This window comes from Spermophilus citellus, assembly GCF_964194105.1.
Source record: "Spermophilus citellus genome assembly, chromosome: 2".
Taxonomy (NCBI): domain Eukaryota; kingdom Metazoa; phylum Chordata; class Mammalia; order Rodentia; family Sciuridae; genus Spermophilus; species Spermophilus citellus.
Genome location: NC_138183.1, coordinates 158,780,073 through 158,804,181, shown reverse-complemented (window position 1 = coordinate 158,804,181; position 24,109 = coordinate 158,780,073). Strand labels below are relative to the sequence as shown.

The window sequence follows — 24,109 nt, the reverse complement described above, 5'->3', positions numbered from 1 at the left end:
GTATTTTTAAAAACTCTAGAAGGACATGTACTTGTAACACTGGTTGATGTGGTAAAATAACTACATACGTGGGAAACAGACATAGGAGATTTTTCAATGCATAGATTTGTACCTTATTTTGTTCTACTTGCCAAATCTGGGACTTTACTCAAATTTCATCCATTTTCCCATTGTTGCCCCTTTTCTGTTGCAGGATTCAATTCTGTATACCCCATTGAATCTAGGCTTTTTAATTCTGAACCATGAAGATTATTACCTATTAAACAAACCTTTTGGTCTTGGTTACCATACTGCAGGCTCCTCTGCTTCCTCCTGGCTATTGTTGCCTGTGACATCCACAGATGTATATGTAGTTAATAGATTTCTCCTGCCCAGCTATTCCTTGTTATATATATCCAGAAGGTAGAGGCCAGATTTGCTTCCTGTCTCTTACTTTTGCAAGCCTCTTATCACCATGTCTTGCACTAGACCCAGCCAATGTAAGCAGAGCTCTCAGCAGCTGGCACACTGCCTCAGGCTCCAGCTACACAGAAGTTTGATTTCACAAAGGCAGGACTTACTTAAAACATTCCTGTTCTCCAGAAAGCCTGTGGTCGGAGTCTCCCCTGAAGATGATATTCCTTCCTGCTTCCTTTTCTGATCTCCCTAAAGAACTGTTAGGAGAAAAGTCACAGGAGTGAGAAAGGCTCACTGCCAAGATCCCCTGGACATGCCTTTCATATCTCTGCAGAAATCCTGCTGGGTCTGTAATCAGAAACTGGAATTTCCACTAACTTCTAGGACTTCAGGAAATTAGCTCCCTCTTTGATCTAGCTATGTGATTAAAATTAGCTGGGCCCCACAGTGTTCTAGAAAAGCCCCTACAAAGATTGAATGTACTATCTACACACTGTGTCTTCAGAGGACAATCTTCAGGCTCTGGTTATGGAAAGTGGATTAAGAAGAGGATTTAAAAAAAAGAAAAAAAAAAACCTTGACTAGATCCTGTTCTCTCTACCCATCTAATCCTTCCAGGTTGTCCATCATAACATCCAGAAAGGAAGTCAAAGATTGTGGACTTCAAAGAGGTCAAAATGAGCCGGGGATATTGCTCAATGGTGAAGCTTAGGATGGGCAAGGTCCTGGTTCCATTCCCAGCACCACAAAACAGCAACCATCAGGACAAGGATGATGACAAAGAGTTCATAATTCAGGAAGTATAGATCATGGTTAAAAAGAGATGTTCTGGAACCAGACTGCTTGGGTTTGAATCCCAGTCTGCAATTTTCTACCTAGATGATCTTGGGCAAAACACATATCTCTGAGCATTAGTTTCCCCATCTATGTGAAAAGGTTAATAGTTATTACCTCATAAAATTGTTGTAAGGATTATGAGAGAAGAAGCAAATTAAATCATTCCTGACATAAAGCAAACATTTTCTTTCTTTTTCTTTGCAGTGCTGAGCATCAAACTCAGGGTCTTGCACATGGTGTTATGCAGAAGCAATTGCTCTAACACTCAGCCCAAATGCTTCTTAAGTATTAATTGTTATTTGCATTATTTCTCCACAGAGCAAATCTGACAATCTAGAGGAGATATATATATATATATATATATATATATATATATATATATATATATATATATATATATATATATCATGGTGCTGCACGCCTGTAATACCAGTGACTCCAGAGCTGAGACAGGAAGATCACAATTTCAAGGACAAACTCGGCAATCTAGTGAGACCTTGTCTCAAAATAATAAAAAAGTAAAAAAGGTCTGGGGGTGTAGTTCAATAGTAGAGTGCTCCTGGATTAAATCCCCAATACTACATACACACAAAAAAGTACAAACAAACAAAATACCAGCCCAAAACCCACATAGTCCCCATGTTTCTAATGTTATGCTCAAAGGAGGGTGTCATGTGTCACACACATGAAGAAGGGAATCCCCATTCTATATCTGGCAGAGCTGACCTTATTCCTCAAGGACCAAGTCTGTCTAGGTGGGTTATCTGACACTTTTGTAATACAAAGTTTAACCGGGTATAGTGGCATACTCCTGTAATCCTAGAGACTCAGAAGGCTGAGGCAGGAGAATGGCAAGTCCAAAGACAGCTTCAGCATTTTAGCAAGGCCCTAAGCAACTCAAGGAGACCCTGTCTCAAAATAAAAAATAAAAAGGGTTAAGTTTCCCTGAGTTCAATCCCTGATACCCACCCCACCCCCCCAAAAAAGCAAATTCTACTTCCTTCTGCAAGTGTTCACTCTTCACAACATGGTGTAGGCATGGGGAACATGAAGATATCCTAAGGTCTTTCTTTCACAGGTCTCAGAACCTGCTAAATGTTATTGCCCTCCATTAAACTACTGAGCTATAGATGATGTTTAGGCATTTGAAGGAGAAAAACTTAGACATTTATATATCCTTTGAGTTGTCTTTGACAATGCCAGTAAATTAGCAGTGGTAAAGGTAGCAATGTGTATGTGATATGGTTTGCTCTCATATGAAAATTTGAAAATGGGCAGGTGGCTGATATATTTCTCCCTTCAACTAAATACATATCTTTTATTATGTACATATACAATCAAGGTCAGGGCAAATAGAACTGAAATTAATGGAGAAGTGTCCGCTTATAGATCATCTACCAACCAAGGAATCACTATTAGGATGGACAATTCATCCCCTGCTAAGTTGTGGATATGGTTTTCTTCAAGAAAGTTTTGCAACTGTTAAAAGATTATAAGAAAGCAGTTTAGGGTGCATGATTCTTAAAAAAATACAATTTACATATTGAAATTACACCATGAATACAAAATACTGAAACAAACTACGTTGCAGGAGGGAAAGACGCTTTGAAGTTTTTAGTGAGAGTAGGATGCCCTCTGCTGGACAGTAGAGGATCCTCTACAATGGCATTGCAGACAAGGTGGCCTAAAGTTGTGAGACAGCAAAATAAACAACAAAAAAATCTTATGGCAAATTTAAACTTTGGTACTGCTTTTTTTTTTTTTTTTTTTTTTTTTTTTAGAATATCTCTAGTAATCAGGCTATAAGAACACAAATATAGAAAAAGACAAGGAAAGGGAGTAGGACAGTCAGAAAAACTCTTAAGATTCTTTTATAAATGCAGCACTAAAAAATCAGCCTCCTTTCCTACATCTCCACAAAGTTCACTGGCAAGAAAAGAATTGGAATGAGGTATAGGAAATACCAGGGAGGGTTAGAGACACAGTTTAATAGGGACACAATAAAAAGGTGAGACCAACTTTATAAGTGGAACATGGTGTCTTCTTGTTGGGTGACTGAACACATTTTAGGTCATTTCTCTCAAAATGAGATTAACCTTTGCTCTCATGTGTGAGGGGGTAGCAGCAGCCCCAGGGAAGCTCTTTCAACAGAGCAGTGGCAAAAGAACAAAGGAAGGTCTTTACTGTACTCATCTCAAATAAACAGAACTAATGTTTTTTAAAACTATAAAAGCTGACTTCCCCAGTGTGTCCTGAGCTGTATTAAGAGCTTAATATCCACAGACATTTTATTTCCCACTATCCTACTCGATACAGCCACAGGTCCTACCTGAGTAGGCTAAGTAGTACCAAGTGTTAGGGTTGAAGGCAGGAAGTCTTCCTGAAGGTGACCTGCCTGCTCATTCTTTCCTAATAAATAAATCAATAAACGGCACTGAATAGGTCTGAAATTGCCAAAACTGTAGTTATCTCTTTTTTTTCCCAGATGTATTATCATTCAATGTACTCAGATGAGAATCAATGGGAAGAGAACTGCAGTGAATTATTAACATCCATTAGTGTACTTCAGTGCTATATTAGTTAATTGTTTCCCGGCAAGTTGGGCCCAAAGGGCATGGGAGATAGGGCAAGTAAGGTTTGACAGGTCAGAGTAGGTAAAGAAAAGGGGCTGTGAGGGGAAAGAGGCCTACATGAAGGCCTAGGTAACCAGAATTAGATCAGAATTAGAAAAAGCCATGAAGTATTCTACCTGTTTAATTATCTTTGATCTTTGTTGTGAGGTTTGCCTGTAGTCTTTGTCAACAGTAGTGGTGTTCAACTCTAGCTACAATCAGAAAAATCATCTAGAGAGATTTTGTTTTGTTTTTGTTCTTGCAGTTCTGGGGATTGAACTCAGAAGTGCTTCACCACTGAGCTACACTCCCAAACAGTTTTATTATTTTTTATTTTATTTTTATTTTGCCCAGACTGGCCTCAAACTGGGATTATAGGTGTGCACCAGTATGCTCAATCATCCATGGCATTTTTTAAAAGTAATGGTGCCTGGACTCACACCTAGATAATAACTCAGAATTCCTTGGGGTCAACCAGAGTGTCAATGTTAAAAGGTCCCCAGGTAAAAAAATAAAATAATTAAAAAAAGGTCCCCAGGTAACTCTCTTATGCAACTCTGGCTGAGAATAGCTGCCTCATAGAGTACAACTTTCCAGCACTGACTACAACCCTGCTGAAGTAGCAAGCAAACAAATTGAAAAGCAGCCCATTCTCATTTGGCAACTTGGAACTCTGAGCTAAAATGACAAATCAAAGGTCAAGGGCACCAGTTGCCAAACACTGTTTCTGCAAGCAAAAGACCAAACAGCCCTCCTGAGGTAGGTAATTCTGGAATCCATGGTTGTAGGTCTTAGGAAAACCTTCATCAGAAGCTTATCTTAGGGCTGGGGATGTGGCTCAGGGCCCTAGGTTCAATCCTAAGCACCACATAAAAAATAAATAAAATAAAATAAATAAAATAAAGGTACTAAAAAATAAATAAAGGTATTGTGTCCAACTACAACTAAAACAAAACAAAAAAAGAAGTTTGTCTTAAATCACGAACTTTTGGCTATTAGCACCATTGGGAAGTCACCTGATTTATGCTTTTATGTCTAAGCACGGAATGACAGAATAAACCCAGAAATTAGAAGCAAAACCAAAAATCTCTACTTATCTTGAAGTATTTCACAAAGGTATTCGAAGATTCACTTACATTTTAAGAAGACAAATAAAGGCTGATATTCTGGTAAAATGCTACTTGAACGCAATTGTTATTTTTTCCCAATTATTAATTTAAACATGAGCTGTTTATTCTGCAAAACTACAATAGGAAATTTTTAGTCTGTCCTTATCACTACAGTTCCATAATCTCATATCCCTAATTGGGATTTCCCTCATTTATCAAATTTGTCAGTTATAATTTGTTTAAATGTCAGGTCTATGTGAATTCCACAGCTGAAGACAGCCAAAACAGATTTTAAAAATATCACTTACTACTTAATATTATTTGATCTGAATATGTGACTACAAAGTCATCTTGTGTCAGACACCCTTTCCCTAGTGAGGTATGTTGTGAGTAGGACTCTCACCTGCAGGCCAGGCTTGCTCACACACACACATTCAGAAGGTCTCCTGCAATAGGTATGATGCTTCAAAAATCAAGTGATAATAGAAATATTCAAGGGAAAAAACATTCTCTACTTACAAGTTACCCTGAGGAATTTGTACAGAAGACTGTGTACTTCAGGAGAATTACTGAACTATACACACTCGAAGCCTCATTCATAAATTGCCCTTTCAGGACTTGCAGGACTTATGACCTGCTATATTTTCTGTGGTCCAAGAATCCATCCCAAAATCAGATTAACAGTTGTTTATTAGTTCCAAGTGTCTTTGCTCTTCATTGTCAATAAACATGGATAGAACCAAAGTGTACAAGAAACCTTGTTAAACACTGAGATACACAGAAGCATGGCAAGGTGCTTTATCTCAGATGTGTGAACAATGTTCTTGGGAGACAGGCTGACAAGGTTTCTACATTCAAGTTCTATGCCCTAGTAAAGACACTGTGTACCCCACAGGGTTCAGAAGAAGAAGAAATCACAGGGTGTGAAGTCTAGAAAGGCTTTTTAGAAGAGACTCAGACCTAAAGGAGTAACAGAGAAGATGGTATTCTAGACAGAGGGAAAAAATTAAGGCTGTGACTTTCTCCCTGCTGAACTCAATCAATAAAGGCATTCTCCTCCTAAACAACATGAGAGGAATAAACCAAATCTCAAGGCCATTTTGGGCCCTATGGGGAGAAAAATGATTACAATGGTACAAAACCTGATGGCCTCTAGAAGTAATTATTAGATATAAGGTGGAGGGTATAGGATGATGTTAGAAATTTGTTTAGAAAAATGTTTTATTCCTCCTGACAACCCTCAACAACAGGGAAATTATCCAAATGTTAGATATAGCTGGATCAGAATTTCTCTGAAAAGTAGAATCTCACAGACCAGAGATTCTCAATCCAAAAACTTAACATGGATCTAGGAATTTCATCTCTTTTAGGTATGGTTTTCAAACATTTAGTAAGTCCTGCTGTACCTGTTTTTTTCCATAAAAAAAAGAACTAGCCCTCATTGAGCTTCCCAAAGGCTTCATACTAAAGTTTCAGGACAAATATTCTGGACTTTTTGCTAGAAGGAAAGTTTGTGCATCAAGGGGTATAGGCTTTAGGGAAGTAGGATTTAAAAGCTGAAAGCAAAAGAAAACATTTCACCTAAGAAAAGGAAAATTAAAGTGTCAAGATTTATTTTAACTTTTTCTTTCACAGAAAATACAGTTAAGTATGGCATGTAAACACTGACACAAGAAATAAAGTACAAGATCAGGAAGACAAATGAATTGGATAATACTCTTGCTTCCACGCTGTACTGCTTCCTGATTTCATTTGCAGCATAAATCACATGATTAAATAGATTGAAAAAATTAAAGGCAACATTCAGATTTACAAATACACCAGAGAGCCTCTAAAATCCAACAATGCCATATGGAATTTTGATCTTTTTGTTGCAAAAAAATTAAAGCTAAGTTCCATGTCCATTTATCTGCTTTAGTCAAGGCATTTAATGTAGGGGTATAAGAATGGATTAACACATGAGATTTACTATGTCTGTGGGAGTCAAGATTTAATTATGTCTCTTTTCTCTCATTAGAGGAACTAAAATTAACCAAATTAAGAGCAGGGCTGCCTGGTATGGCCATGTGAGTATACAATCACAGTGAATTCTTATTTCTATAAATCTCAGGAAATGCAAAATACAAGAAAGGATTGTTTACCCCAGATCTCATGCTGCAGAAATACATAGGGTGTTCAAAGTTTTTTCTCAGAAATTCAAACTAGAATGTATGACCTAAATAAATAGCTGGGATCAAGAATTACCTTGATTTGAATCAAAGAATCTGCTTCTAAACTTGAATTCAGTAATAAAAAGAATGGGTTCCAATTTGCTTGATTATCCCAAAAGATTAAAATGACCTGTCTTCTTTTTTATCAGATGACACCTACCAGGTGAGAGGTAAGTTTTGGTTATAGGTGTCTACCACACAGACTGGTTCAGTAATGGCTGGTACTAAGTGTTACAAAATTCAGTTTCAGATGGCTGCCCGAGAGCTGGAGATGAGAGAATCCTAGATTTGCCACAATTAAAGGCTTACAATCAAGGTCTATTATGAATAATCTGTAGTCCTCATTCTTCAATATTTAATAATCTCTGGAGTAATAAGTATCTTAGATACTTTTTCTTTACCAGGATCAGAGGAGTTAACACAAGCTAAATTTTGACTCTTTGGAGGAGAAATGCTACCCTGACCAGATGAGGTAAAGCTAACATCCCTGTATTGCTAAGAGATGGACATTTTAAAACATGTTTATAAAATATCACACACACACACACAAAAACACTTTCACACAAAAAGCATTCATTTTGAATTCCTTACCTACAGCAGATGGCACAGTGCTCTGCAATTTGTTGTGCTCTCACTAAAGATACATAGAACAAAGAAAGCCAAAATAAGGTTTTCAAAGGGATAGGAGCTGATATTCCCAAGGAGGCCCTGAATCAATTCTGGACTTTTTTTTTTTTTTTTTTTTTTTTTTTTTTTTTTTGGTGCTATAATTAAGTTCTCGCTTAAAAGGTCTTTTTAAACATTTTTTCCCCAAAATAAGCAAGATGATAAAATCATCAACATTCTACCTCTTTTTTGTTTCTGTGCTGGGAATTGAACCCAGAACTTTGCCCATGCTAAGCATATGCTCTACAACAGAGCTACTGTACCACTTTCATTAGGAAAAAAAAAAGCACTCTCTGTTGACCTCCATCACTGAACTTTTCTACTTATAAGTAAGTAGGCAAAATGCTTCAATTACAGTTCCCTGTCCTGTGGGCAGATCATATATTCACTATTTGCTTTAGGAAACAGTAATCAAATATTGAGAATTAAAAGCCAGAGATTTTTCAAACAAGTGGGACTTCAGTCTATCTTTACTTTCTAGTTACTGTCTATACCTATTACCTTTCCAGTGCTTCAACTCCAGCTCAGATATTCCTTTAGCATGAATCTCCAGAGAGACTTTTTTTTAAATTATAACTCCCATTTTTCCTGTTATCACATCTTCTCCTTTCTTGGGTTCAGTTCCTGTGGGGAAGATCTTTTCTTGAAAAGTAAAAGATGGAAAACTAAAGATTCACTCTGTTTTCAGATACCAAAAACATTGACCTTTAAGGAAATAAGGCACCTATAATGTGGCCCCCAATGGACAATAGAAATAGTACTGATAGTTGGATCCTGTGTGCCTGCAAAGGAACATGACTTCCAAAATAAGCAGTACTTTCTGGCCATGGGCCTGGCAATATCACAGAGCACTGCTTTGTTGGTTTATCTAACATTCAGGCAGATTGAAGGCTCCAAAGAACTCAAAGAAATATAAATAAAATTCTTCCTTAAAATAGAAAGTTACACTATCAATCAGGTCTCTGGTCAACCTCATCATCAGTATGTTTTCACAGTTGAGGAAGCATGGAAAAGCACTAGATGAGAAAAGTCAGGCAACATAGGTTCTAGCTAGCCCCTGCTCAACTACTTACTGACTGTGACCTCAGGCAAGTCACTTTACCACCAATCCTTAGTCTTTTTCTTCATCTGTAAAATGGGGATAAATCACCTGCCTTGTTTACCTCACACTGATTGTGAGGACCAAATGAGATGTTGGGAAAGTGTATTGTCAACTGTGAAATACAATGTAAAGGTAAAGTAATAGTATACACTTATTACATTTTAATTGGGTCCTTATCATTGCCTATTTGCCTAGAAGTGCCCCATGCAGGATGTGCTTATAATAGAGCTGAAAAATAGGTGCTATAATTATATGCTAGTCCTTTTCACTAGGTTGTTACAAAAAAAAAAAAACTTAAATTTTTTCAGAAATGGTCTTAGAATATATTACTTAAAAACATGATGACATCCAAATCTACCAACTGATAGAACCAAATTTCATCAATGATGCCCTACTCAGTTATATTTTAGTCTGTTGATTCCTTTATACAGAGAAGTTTAGAATTATAGAGCATGCTAAAACTTAAAATAACAATAACAAAAAACTAACCATACAGTGAAAGTTAGTTGTAAAGGAAATAAAATGAAAATTAGAGGCATCAAATATAATAAAATCAGGTCACAGTTCCTCAAATGGTAGCCTTTTTCCTGAGATAGCTCCTGGACAGGGTACTAGTCCTGTGAAGTGCTTGATAGAAGCTTTGTCTTGCTGGAGATGAAAAGGACATGTCAGTTGGCAAGTAGGCTATGCTCAATTTCAGCACTAGGATTTGAACAAGGTCTGCTAGGAGCTGCCAACAGCTTTGGTGGAGGAGCCCACATGGCCTAAGAGAGCCTTGCTAGTTCTCAGATGCCAGGCCAGAGTGTGGAGAACAGCTTAACACGGGCATCCAGTCCAGGGACTTTCAATTCTTCCTGTAAGGTGGTTCTGCTCTTCTCCGGTCTAGTGAATAATTTAATAGAAGAAAGACAATGAGATATGGAGCAATATATCTCTCCCTGCTTCAGGGCCTTTCTCTATCTGCAAGAAGTTTACATGCAGAACAGAGACAGACTAGAAGCAAATGCAACTATGACTAGCCCAAAACACCCAGATTCCAGTATTCATGTCAGATGACTTTTATTACAAATATTACAGGCAATGACTTGGAGGTAGTTGGGTCAGAGGAATCACTAATTAACAAGATGGTTGTCCTTTGGGACCATGGGTGTGTAGCTAACCTCCACTTTTCTTCCTGGTTTGCTTTGTCTTCCGGGGTTTAAGGATAGTGTAGTTTGCATACACTGTATACTGATCCGAAAGGTAAGGGACATAGAATGCCCGAAGCAGCTTTGAAGATCTGAAAAAAAAAAAAAAAGGAAAAATTTATTACTTGGGAGAATTTACTAATGATACTTAAAGGAAACTCTATTGTAAGGATTATTTTTATGTTTTTATTTGTGCACTATAGTTATACAACAATAGTGAGGTTCATTTTGACATATCCATAAATGCATATAAGAAAGTTTGCTCCATTTCAATCCCCAGTACTACGTCTTTCCCTCCCTTCCTCCTTCCCACTGATCTCTTCCTCTACTTTACTGGTCTTCTTTCTATTTATTTACTTATTTTTAATTGGTATATTACAATTATATATAAAAATAGAATGCACTCTAATATATTCATACATGGACACAGAATAGTTTGGTCAACTACATTCCCCAGTTCTTCCCCTGTGAGGATTACATCTTATACAAACAGCACATAAAACATAAAAGCCTGTTATTTAAGTAACAGATCATGATAAAATACTTAAGAACAAGTACCTTGTTACTCATGACAAACAGTCTCCCTAATAAATCACAGTATGCCCTTCAAAATAGCTCTCAAGTCTTCATTTTGCATAAACTGTGCCATAAAAGAGTTCTAGGTCAATCAAAGGGCTGCTATTCCTGAAATGAATTCTTAACACCCAAATGGTTACTACATCTAAGAAAATGTAGTGATGCCCAATACTATAATGATTCTGACTCCAGCTCTGAATTTTTCTAGATAGGTAAAGAAATCTGTATCCTGAGAGTCTACACATGTCTCTGGAAAATTGTATCTACTTATCATTGAAATAGGAAAACTGAAAACCTGAATTTCTCAAGAGTTTCTTAAGAAAGTAATAAGTGCAGAAAATTTGCTTTTAAATGTGTAATTCAATCAATCTGCTAACCCTATGAGCAAAGTGACATTATTAGCCCTCTTTTTTAAATATTTATTTTCTAGTTGTAACTGGACACAATATTTTTATTTTATTTATTTATTTTTATGTGGTGCTGCGGATTGAACCCAGGGCCTCACATGTGCTAGGCGAGCACTCTACTGCTGAGCCACAATCCCAGCCCCTCTTTTATAGATGGGAAACTGAGGTTCAAACTTGCTCCAAGTCACACAGGTTAAGTAAGTTGTTCAGGATCATCCAGTAAATGATGGAGACTCATTCACATCCAGGCTTGATTCTAGAGTCTGCATGCTTAACAATTATAGTTTATCCTACATCCCAGGAATAGGCAAAAAGAATCTATCATTTCCTAGAAAAAAGTTGTAGTGACAGCTTCAAATTCTTTTTTTTTTTTTTTACTTTTTAAAAATTTACATGTGACAGCAGAACGTGTTACAATTCTTATTACACATATAGAGCACAATTTTTCATATCTCTGGTTGTATACAAAGTATATTCACACCAATTAGTGTCTTCATATATGTACTTTGGATAATAATGATCATTTATAACCCCATGCCCCCTCCCTCCCCCTCCAACCCCTCTGCCCTATCTAGAGTTCATCTATTCCTCCCATGCTCCCTCTCCCTATTCCACTATGAATCAGCCTCCTTATATCAAAGAAAACATTCAGCATTTGGTTTTTTGGGATTGGTTAATTTGACTTAGCATTATCTTCTCTAACTCCATCCATTTACCTGCAAATGCCATGATTTTATTTTCTTTTATTGAAACAGCTTCAAATTCTATATGAAGCTTTACTTCCTGACTAATTTCCGAGTCTGAAAATCTAAAGTTGGCCCACCTACTGCCACCCTAAATGAGATTGCTCAGGGGTGTTCCACTGCCAGTCTTTTTCCAAATTCTAAACTTGTAAATGTCATGTCAACGTGGCATTTGTACTGGCAGCCTACCTCTAGGTTTGGCAGACTCCTGCAATGCCTGCACACAATGATATTGTGTGCTTGGCAAACACACCTCTTAGCGATACTTCCCAACTGGGATGCTGGCAGTGCCCTGTGCTCGGAGATGCACTTCACTTCAGCAACTAACAGCTCAAGGGCTTTGATAGAGAAAAGAGGCTTAGAGGAGGGACACACAAGATAATGCAGGGCCGCTGAAAACAGAATGAACAGGAAGAGGAAGCACCTGCCTCAGACAAAAGGAAGTTAGTTTACTCTTTTTGTTCAGGATGCACAGATAAGGTGATGATCAGAACATAAAGATGCAAGCTGGAGCAAACTCCTGCAAACCTAGGAGTTATTTCCATTCCAGATGTCATCACACACACACAAAAAAGCTTCATCAATATATTCATTATGTATTTTTTTATCAACTCAGCCCTTGGTATGACATCAGAATTCACTGGACCCAAGTGTAATTTTATACTTTCTTTTTTGGAGAAGTTCCTTGCTATTGGGGAGGAGTTCTATTTACAATTTTATTCTTTTTAAGAGTCTTCCAAAAAACAAAGAAAATATGACAGCTAATGAGTAGTTAGTTGCATTCAGGGACAATGTTCATTTCAGTGGTATATGTGTGTTTACAATTACAAGAATATGGAAAAAGTTGTTATATTTAAGTAATTATTACATTTTCAAATGAAAAAAAATTTGTTATCCTTTTATTCTTACTTTTGTAAGTTACATATAAAATAGCTTAAAAGTATAAAAACAGTCCACTGGACTGAGACAGTAGATGGTGATGACTATTTTCCTGGTATGCTGACAGACTGTGCCAGGGAGTTCCAAAGATATTTTGGAAAACTATCTTGGGCTGCACATAGGACATACCATCATCAAAAATGCTGACTGGGCTAAAATGGAAGAAAAACTCCTATGCATTATTTTTTAGTACAAATGTTCAACTGAAAAAAGATAAAAGCAGAGATTAGGGAAAATATTTGCAATACATAGAATGGAGGATTAATACCTACAACATATAAAACGTTCCGGCAATAAATAAGAAGACAAGAAACTTGGGGAAAATGATAAGGGATATAAATAGAAGATAAATGCAAATGACCAATAAATACCTAAAATGATGCTCCATCTTCCTAGTAGTCACAGAAATGCAAACCTAGATATAATGTTCAATAATCAGGCTTGCAAAAGTTAAAAAATCTGATCAATATCAAATACTGGTGAAGAATTAGGAAACAGACATTACCAGTGAAAATGTAAATCCACACAGCCACTTAAAAAGGCAATTCTAGCAATATCAATTAAAACAAAAATTATCGGGACTGGGGTTGTGGCTTAGCAGTAGAGCGCTCACTTAGCACATGTGGGGCACTGGGTTTGATCTTTAGCATCACATAAAAATAAAAAATAAAGGTATTGTGTCCAACTACAACTAAAACAAAAAAATTTTTTTTAAAAGAGAGAGTGAGAGAGGAGACAGAGAGAGAATTTCTTAATATTTATTTTTTTTAGTTCTCGGCGGACACAACATCTTTGTTGGTATGTGGTGCTGAGGATCGAACCCGGGCCGCACGCATGCCAGGCAAGCGCGCTACTGCTTGAGCCACAAAACAAAATATTTTTAAAAAATTATGCACTCCCTATGATATAGTAGTTTTAGTTTTTACTTTATACCATCTCATTTATTTTTTTAAATTTTTTTCAAGTATTTTTTTTTAAATCTGTCAGTGAACCTTTTATTTTTTATTCTATATGGTGCTGAGAATCAAACCCAGGGCCTCACACATGCTAGACAAGTGCTCTACCTCTGAGCCACAACTCCAGCCCCCCATCTCATTTATTTATTTTCTTGTTTCACAAATAACTTGGTTTTCCATTTGTAACAGAAAAATTCAAACATATATAAGAATAGGTAACAAACAGGCATGGTAATGCACACTGTAATCCCAGCAACTTGGGAGACTGAGGCAGAGGGATCTGAAGTTCAAGGCCAGCCTTGTTAGCTGTGTGAGACCCTGTCTCAAAAAATAAAAAGAGGGCTGGGGATGTGGCTCAGGCGGTAGCGCGCTCGCCTGGCATGCGTGCGGCCCGGGTTCGATCCTCAGCACCACATACCAACAAAGATGTTGTGTCCACCGAGAACTAAAATAAATAAATAAATAAATAAATATTAAAAATTCTCTCTCACACTCTCTCTCCTCTCTCACACTCTCTCTCCTCTCTCACTCTCTCTTAAAAAAAAAAAATAATAAAATAAAAAAATAAAAAGAGCTGTGGATAGAGCTTCATGATAAAGTGTCCCTGGGTACAAATATATATATACTTATTTTATATATATATATATATATATATATATATATATATATATATACACACACTTATTATTGTACAATTAGTAGAAAAAATTTTCAAAAAAGTTAACCTCAAATTCTTTAGGAAAAAAAAAACCTAAGAAAACCTATGTGCCTATGTGTAAGGTTTTATATACTGACCAGGTAGATCTAATAGTCTATTCTCTAAGGGCTAACAATCTACTTGGAAGAAAAAGAATACAGACGACATGTAACTATAATTTAGCATATTCTAAATACTAAATAACTGATACACAATTTCAAAACAATAATACTGTGATCGAACCGTGAAGGCTGCAAAAAAGCATATAACCTACATCATTTAATTTTATCCACTCAACATTCCAAGGTACAAAGTGAAAAAAGCAACTTCTCCAATCATAACCAGATTCATGGGGATCTGAGGTTAAATGCTCTGTCCACTCAACAGTAACTAGAGACAAACTAAATAAATTCCAAATTCTTTCTCATGGACTACAATGCCATAGGGGATGTAGCTCCTTATGGCTTACTGGTCCCACCCCACCTTGTCATTTTCCTCTTTCCCCTCTATGCTCCTACCTCACCAAACTCCTTTCAATTCTCAAAAAACACAAGTACCTGCTGGGCATACTAGCATACACCTGCAACCCCAGAGCCCCAGGAGGCTAAGGCAGGAGAATTATAAATTCAAGGCCAACCTAAGCAAGACTCTATGTCAAAATAAAAAAGGGCTGGGGATATAGTTTAGGAAGAATACCCTGGGTTCAATCCCCAGTACCACAAAACAACAACAAAAATAAATAAATAGCCAGGCACAGTGGTGCACACTTGTAATCCCAGTGGCTCAGGGGGTTGAGGCAGGAGGATCAAGAGTTCAATGCCAGCAGGTAAACTAGAGGCGCTAAGCAACTCAGTGAGACCCTGTCACTAAATAAAATACAAAACAGGGTTAGGGATATGGCTCAGTGGTTGAGTGCCCCTGAGGTTCAATCCCTGGTACCTCCCCAAAGTAAATATCCACCACTTTCCTTCACATCCTAGGCCTTTGAATATGCTGTTTCCTCAGACTAGAACACCCTTCCATCTGTTTTTCTAATGTCTGAGTCCACCTCATTTTTCATGTCTCAGCTTAAAAGTTACCTACTTTGAGAGGATGTCTAACCATCCTATAAAATACTAGGTTTCCACTACTTTTACTTATTCTGTCTCGTGTGCCTCGCAAATTCTTTCATTGAATTCTTCACGATCTGTAATTATTTGTTGGTTAACTTGTTTTTTTTTGTCTTTCCTTCCACCCACACATCTAGACTTCAGGGACCATTTTTGCTTTACTTACCAATATGTGTCTGGCACTAATAAATGTTAAAAAAAAAAAAAGTTGGAAGGATGAATGGATGAACAAACAGATGAACGAAGAGAGCAAGGGAGGGATATTACACAAACAAGGTATTAATTTAAGTCAACTTAGTTCAACCCCAAGTAACTGAGTACTACAGCAAAAGAATGAGTTAAATAAGTGCCAGAAATGCAATGATGAACAAAAAAGGGTTTTTATTCCAACAAGGAATTCAAAATCCAAGAATCTGTGGTCTGGGAAAACCATCTCGCTGAGGGCAAACATGGGTTTCACTTCAATACATCAAGAAAGTCAAGAAACACCCAATTCTGCTATGTTCCTTCAGTAATAAAACTATTAAGTAATCCGTACCTAGTTCTAAATAATGTGCTTGTAAAACAAGGAGGAATTTCTAGTTAAGTCTGAACATGAAACTGTATAAAAGGTGGGGATTAAATATAAGGAGATGCTAAGAAGAATCTATTTTCTAGTATGGCACTAGGAAACCCTCACTCAAAAATGAGCCTCCTTCTCTCTTGCCAACTCTGGGTGTGATCTTGACAGCATCATCTATCTTAACATGCACAGCCACTAAATGACTTCTAGAAGTAATAAGGAATCAGTCAAGGTATACCATTCTCATCTCTGAGCTGGATGAGAAAATTCTGTTAATATTTTGTTTGTTTTTAAACCAAAAAACAAGTTGGCTTATGTTCAGTTTCTAACATTACAGCTGCTAATCTCAACTTCTTTCTTTTTTTTTTATTAATTTGTTGATTGACCTTTATTTATTTATATGTGGTACTGAGACTCGAACCCAGTGCCTCACGCACGCCAGGCAAGTACGATACCGCTGAGCCATAACCCCAGCCCTTCTTTCTTTTTTAAATTAACAAACTAAACTTTCTTTTTTTAAATTTTTATTTTTAGTTGTAGTTGGACACATATCTTTATTTATTTTTATGTGGTGCTGAGGATGGAACTCAGTGCCTCACACATGTGAGGCAGGCGCTCTACCACTGAGCTATAGCCCCAGCCCCAACAAACTAAACTTTCTATTGGATTAATTTCTTTACCATCAATAGCTTTAATATGTTAAGCATGACTGGGGCATTTTGAATTTGTTGTATAATTGTTGGAAAAAGATGATCAAATTGTGTTGTGCTGGTGCACGCCTGTAATCCCAGCGGCGCTGAGGCAGGAGCATGGCAAATTCAAAGCTAGCCTCAGCAAAAACAAGGCACTAAGCAACTCAGTGAGATCCTTTCTCTAACTAAAATACAAAACAGGGCTGGGTATGTGGCTCAGTGGTTGAATACCCCTGAGTTCAATCCCTAGTACCAAAAAAAGGTAATCAAATTGGTTATTTGCCTTTGTGAAAGAAGAAAGCAATTGAGTCTCAGAATACTATAGATGTGCACACATTTACACGCGCGGAAGCAAAGATTAGATTGAATCACAAACTAGAATAAAATTCATGCCTATCAAAACTCACACAACAATGTCTGCAATAAAGGGAAAAGCTAAATGACCCTAGGGAGCACAGCATAAATCATAGAGACATGAAATATGTACCTCTATTATGGAAACTGAAATATTTCCCCTCCTAGTGAGAAAGTCACTCAAGCGATACAAGGATGAAACAGATCTGGACAAAGCAATCGCCTGAACAGCATAATTAGCTGACAGCTTGGAATGTTTCTAATTCAATTACTAGCCCTATTTATCAGAGCTGGGGAGAATTTTGCTATGGAGATTTAAATCTGCACTTGCTGACGTCAATGGAAGATTGGCTGCCAGTTCCTGATGTCACCAGTTCAGCAAGCACAAATGGAAATGCTGGGGCAATTTGTCATTTAGAAAATCTAAATCTACCTATCCATCCATTCATTAAAACATCAATATCCCCAATAAACATGTACACAGGCCTATTGCCAGTTCTCTTTCAGGCTGGGGCTTTTTTTTTTTTTTTTAAGTTGGTTTTCTCTCTTTATTCTCTTGTGCTTAGCAAAGTGAGAGACCTTTCACAGCTACTTTCACTTCTTCAGACAATCTCAGAAATCCTTCAAGACTTAGCCGTAGACAACCTATTGTCTCTTATTGAGCAATTTAAAAATTGCTCAAAAAGTTGGTGAGGAGCAAAAATATGATTGTTCTTAATAGTCTTTAACAGAAAATGGGATGAGGGACATAACACTAATGGCAGTAAGAGCAGAGGGACTTCTAACCCTGTTCTTCAAAAGAAAATAGACATGGGAGTGACTTGTTATATGTTCTACTCCACTAGAACTCCAGTTCCCTGAGCACAGAACTTTACCTATCTACTACCATAGAAAGTGCTCAGTATTATTCTGTGAACAACATAATATGCCCTGACTCTTAGAACATCTGGCTTACTCCCCTCTCCTTTCTTGAAATATTCATTTTCCACAAGGAAAAAGAAATTTCAAAACCAATGACGTTATTTATATTTTCCTCCCAAACAACTTGGTACTATAACCATTGGTGGGCAGAGTAAAGCAGGTGCCTGCAGTATGTGTGGAGTGGAGGGGGAGCTGTGGTAGCCCATGGGATGTAAGAGTGCAAGTGAAATATGGGAAGAGTCTGTTAGCAAAGAAAATACCACTGCCTTTGGTCAGGTAACCTTCTCCAGATTTGGGTTTACATAGAATTTGCTGAGTCATCATTACCAATTTGACCAGTGTGACTTTATTTTCCACGTGACTTTATTTTCAGCAGGCATATACAAAAAAACTCTTGTTATTCAATGAATACATTCTCAGTTTTGACTATTTGGAGTAGCCTCCAAGGATCCATATGTGTAATGAGTAGGAATGTTGCTGAGGCACAAATTGGGATCACGGCACTGCAGCACTGGTATCCAGAGTGAATCACTCTGCTGAGTTGTGGCCCTGATCAACACTGGGAATAACATCATAACCTCTTGACCCGTCACCTTGAGCCAGTGTTCAGAAGCAGAAAATGGAAAAAGGATTGCTATTAGACAACTGGACATTTTCTGACCTCAGTCTCACCACAGTTGCTGGGGAAACGCTATTTTCCAGTGTTTCTCTCAGTGATTGCTACTGAAAGATATAGATGGCATATGCTCCATTCATCATTCCTGTAGAGAAGATGCCCAATAGCATTCAGAGGGTCTCTTCCCCTTCTTTTTGGACCCTCATTTGGGCTACCTCTATATGAAAAACAGAAGAACCTCTGGAAGTCACATCAAGTAAATGACTCAGGGGCCAAAGTTCTACAGAGAAGAAATAAACAATAGATATACTTTAAAATAATTCAATGATCTTTATTTTACTAAATAAGGACACCTGACACTTCTTAAGAAATCCCTGGTTCACATTTTTTTTCCTTTTTATTCTAATATAAATGCAGTTTTAAGAATGTGAACTACCAGGTGCAGTGGTGCATGCCTGTAATCCCAATAGCTCTGGAGGCTGAGGCAGAAGGATCTTGAGTAAAAAAGCCAGCCTCGGCAATTTAGGGAAGCCCTTTGCAACTTAGCAATACCCTGTCTCAAAATAAAACAAAAAAAGGGCTGGGGATGTGGCTCAGTGGTTGAGTGCCCCTGGTTCAATCCTTGGTCTCCCCTCCCCCCAAAAAAGAATGTGAACTACAATAAATGATCAATACATATTTAAATATTTTCTAAGACCCTAAAACATGCTGTAAAGAATTACTATTAGATGTTGATCATCTATGTTCTCAAGGAACCTAGAACAAAGATTCTAATGCTTCCAGACACTTAGCCTACTAGTTAAAAGCAGTAGCAGTCCTAAAAATCTGTACACTATGTACACTATCTTCAAAACTTGAGTCTCTATAGCATGGACTTGGAACCCAGGTGGCCTGCAGATGGCCTCTTTCTAAAGAATGAATTTCACAACAATTAGAAAGCAGACTAAGTCTTCAGGAGAATAAAAACAATGTTTATTCTTTTTATTCTTTCTAAAATGTCAATAGATCTCAATGATTAAGCAACTGAATAATATACTGAGCAAAACACTAATGTGTCTTGAAGACAAATCTAGCATGGGGAAACTGCCAGATGAAGGGTCTCAGGAAAGCATCTGGGGGTGAAGAAAAAAGAGAAAAAGCCAAGAAACGATAATGAAACAGTAAGCATAAGAGAATAATAAGCTGATAAAGAAGTACAAAAGTACAGAAATGTTGGTATCTTCTTTCTTACTATTTCTCAGTGTTCTTGGCATCAGTGAGGAAAACACAAGCACACTTAAATTATTTCTCAGGAGAATTAATGCTACCTAAAGGATTGAAACACCACTGGAAGCATGTCAAACTTGGCCTGCATGGGCTGGGATTGTGGCTCAGCGGTACAGCGCTTGCCTATCATGGGAGGGACCAGGGTTTGATCCTCAGCACCACATAAAAATAAAGGCATTGTGTTGTGTCCATCTACACCTAAAAAATAAATATTAAAAAAAAACCTTGGCCTACAACCAAATTCATAGATGTCACAGGGTGTCATCTCCCTTTCCACCTGAGTTGTAAGAAGTTGCAGAAGGAAACAGCCTGTCGGACAATCTTGTACACCTTATGCCTATTTTTAAGAAATCACCTTTAAAGGAAAAATTATTTATTTTGGAAGGAGAACAGCATTTAAAAAACTATGGTGATTTTAAAACATATCCATAAATTCTTTGACACTTCTCCCATAAATAGGAGACTTCCAATTTCTCTCCCCTTGAACATTAACTATTCCTGTGGCTAGCTTCCAACCAATAGGATGAGTCAGCAGTGATGTTGCGTGACTTCCAAAGCTAGGTCATAAAAACTATACAGCTCTTGAGTACTTCCCCTTGGAAGTTAGATACCATGCTGTAATGAAGCCCAGATCACATGGAGAAGCCTCATGTATGAGGGGTTCTGGTCAACACCCCTGCTGAGATCTATCTAAGAGGCAGCATCAACTGCCAGAAGTGTGGGTAAGGAAGCTTCTAAGATGTCTCCAAACCTGGCCATCATCTCTTAGCCAATGCATAAGAGACCCTGAGTGGGAACTGGCTAGATAAGTCCAGTCAAATCCCAGAACCAAAAGAAAAAACAATAATAAACTATTGTGTTGTACCAATAAGTTTAGATAATTGTTATACTGCAATAACTAGAACATAATTTACTCTTTTTTAAACTTCTTAAATTTGTTCTTTTTAGTTATACATGACAGTAGAATTTATTTGTGACATATTATACATACATAATTTACTCTTATTGCTATTACTCCAGTGGTCTTACTATCTTCCAGAAATAAATGATTCTGCTTAGCCAGAGCTGATGGGTTAGCAGCGATAATGGCTTCCATTAACCAGACCACCCTATGGAATAAGACAAAAATTAAGGGCACAGGTTCCATGGGATCTTTAAGCCTTCTACTTCTTCTTGGAGGTTAAAACTAGAGCCATGGTCTTAGTAAAAATTCTCCAGAGCAGCTAAAGTTCAGTGGCCACTGTGAATTCTGTGCTTGGCACTGAAAGAACATAAGCAGCACGTTATCAGCACACTCCCAACCTTGCTGGGGTGCAGGTCCTTTCACTAGAAGAGACCCTTCTCCTACCATATCAGCTGAGGGGTCTGACTTCTCCTTTCTTACATCTGATCTTCATCTATAATGACAAATATGGAGGCTTTGAAATCCTGTCCTGTGTAAGTCCCCCCAAATTGTCTAAAGTCTCTAATCAGGCAAGCATAAAATTCAATTAGATAAGGTTAACATGCTCTAAAATAGGGAAGTATAAAATCTCACAACCCCAAGACCACAGGTGAAAACACAGCAAACATGACAAAAGGGACCTATAATGAAGGAGGAAACAGTGGGTGGGAAGTGGCTGTGCAAAGCAGTAGCAGGGCCTCTCAACTTGTTTCCAGAGCTACACACACACCCTGCTGCTCAGGAGGCCAGCTCCAACATCCTGGAGAGGCACTTCCCACCAGGCTCCCACAGCCCAACATTCTTACCACATTCAGAAAGGAACCCACCACCAAGCTGGTAATTTATTGCTATCTTCTCCCTTCACTGTCTCTGGGGAATCTCAGAGTAGGCATTATAACCGCCCACTTGTCAAGCTATTTCATACAAGTAGCAATTATATCATGGTTCAAAGAAAGACAAAAATCCTCTCTTATTTTAGAAAGTATATAATATGAGATGGCCATAGAGTGACAAATATGTCCAGTATAAAAAGTGATACTACCAATTAGTTTAGACCCCATATCCTAGGAATCTCATAATCCTTGATAAAAATTAGCCAGACACAGACACAGCAAACCCAAGGAGAGGAAAATATGGCTCTAGAATCAGCTATTTGTGAGTGGAGACTAAAAACTAATTTTTGAGATCTTATTCCTAGATCTTCTCTCAAGCTAATAGTGTCTTGTGTCCTTCCTAAGCCTCTGATAAAGCAAAAAAGCCAATTAGGAAAAGAAGTGGAGGAGAAGCTGAGCTGTCATTCTCCCAAATGGGCAGATACCCTGTAGCTTTACTTTACCTTTAACTTGACTCTCCATGAGTTCACCAGCAAACGCCGTCTTATCTTATAATAATTGCAACAACAAAAAATAAGCTTCTTCACATATTCACTAATTTTTGGAATTCCTAAGTCTGCCCCAATCATAAAACTACCCTAATAATCTTTAGGTTGCTTCTCCCTGGCAAGAAATCTTCAATAACACACACTTGAGAGTAGGATTTTTTTTTTTTTTTTTTTTTTTAGTGTGCTGGGACTGTTTTCTATCTATGCTGATTGCTTCCCTTTCAGACACCTGAGACCCAATCTAGGCTCCAACAATAAGTGATGTCAACAAATAAAATCAAATAAACCTAGGAGGAGGGAGGAGGAAAAAGAGGAAAGGGGGAAATACTAGGGAATGATATGGGCCCAATTATATTATTATATCATGTGCAGGTATGAATTCCATTATTATGTATAATTATAACCAATAAAAAATAATGAAAAAAACAAGTAAATAAATTATGGTCAAATCCATATAGTAAGCATGGACTATGCACAAAGAAACTACATCTCTATGCTTCATTCTCTTGCCCCTTTTTAGGACAAGCCTCTTTCTTTTGTCACTTTAAAGCAGAAATCACAATGGAGGAAGGATAGCATCTTCAACAAATGGTGCTGGGAAAACTGGAAATCCATATGAAACAAAATGAAACTGAATCCCCTTCTCTCGCCATGCAAAAAAGTTAACTCAAAATGGATCAAGGAGCTTGATATCAAGTCAGAGACTCTGCGTCTGATAAAAGAAAAAGTTGGCTCCGATCTACATATTGTGGGGTCGGGCTTCAAATTCCTTAACAGGACACCCATAGCACAAGAGTTAATAACAAGAATCAACAAATGGGTCTTTTTTTTTTAATTTTTAATATTTATTTATTTATTTTTTAGTTCTCGGCGGACACAACATCTTTGTTGGTATGTGGTGCTGAGGATCGAACCCGGGCGGCACGCATGCCAGGCGAGCGCACTACCGCTTGAGCCACATCCCCAGCCCGTACAAATGGGTCTTTTTTAAACTAAAAAGTTTTTTCTCAGCAAGAGAAACAATAAGAGAGGTAAATAGGGAGCCTACATCATGGGAACACATTTTTACTCCTCACACTTCAGATAGAGCCCTAATATCCAGAGTATACAAAGAACTCAAAAAATTAGACAATAAGATAACAAATAACCCAATCAACATATGGGCCAAGGACCTGAACAGACACTTCTCAGAGGAGGACATACAATCAATCAACAAGTACATGAAAAAATGCTCACCATCTCTAGCAGTCAGAGAAATGCAAATCAAAACCACCCTAAGATACCATCTCACTCCAGTAAGATTGGCAGCCATTATGAAGTCAAACAACAAGTGCTGGCGAGGATGTGGGGAAAAGGGTACTCTTCTACATTGCTGGTGGGACTGCAAATTGGTGCGGCCAATTTGGAAAACAGTATGGAGATTCCTCGGAAAGCTGGGAATGGAACCACCATTTGACCCAGCTATTGCCCTTCTTGGACTATTCCCTGAAGACCTTAAAAGAGCATACTACAGGGATACTGCCACATCAATGTTCATAGCAGCACAATTCACAATAGCTAGACTGTGGAACCAACCCAGATGCCCTTCAATAGATGAATGGATAAAAAAAATGTGGCATTTATACACAATGGAGTATTATGCAGCACTAAAAAATGACAAAATCATGGAATTTGCAGGGAAATGGATGGCATTAGAGCAGATTATGCTAAGTGAAGCTAGCCAATCCCTAAAAAACAAATGCCAAATGTCTTCTTTGATATAATGAGAGCAACTATGAACAGAGCAGGGAGGAAAAGCAGGAGGAAAAGATTAACATTAAACAGAGAC

General features: G+C 37.7%; 1 protein-coding gene across 2 annotated transcripts in view; it reads right to left on the bottom strand.

Annotated features, from left to right (window-relative positions):
* Window positions 1-7,780: 7,780 nt before the first annotated feature.
* ALG9 (ALG9 alpha-1,2-mannosyltransferase) overlaps window positions 7,781-24,109 on the bottom strand; it is an 86,835-nt gene continuing 70,506 nt past the window's right edge. For both annotated transcript variants that reach the window (XM_081266010.1, XM_081266012.1), the window contains 2 exons: window positions 10,093-10,211; window positions 7,781-9,814 (listed from right to left, as the gene is read on the bottom strand). In XM_081266010.1, the coding sequence (XP_081122136.1) occupies window positions 9,777-9,814; window positions 10,093-10,211 (157 nt within the window). In that variant the 3' untranslated portion in view covers window positions 7,781-9,776. The remainder of the gene's footprint in view (window positions 9,815-10,092; window positions 10,212-24,109) is intronic.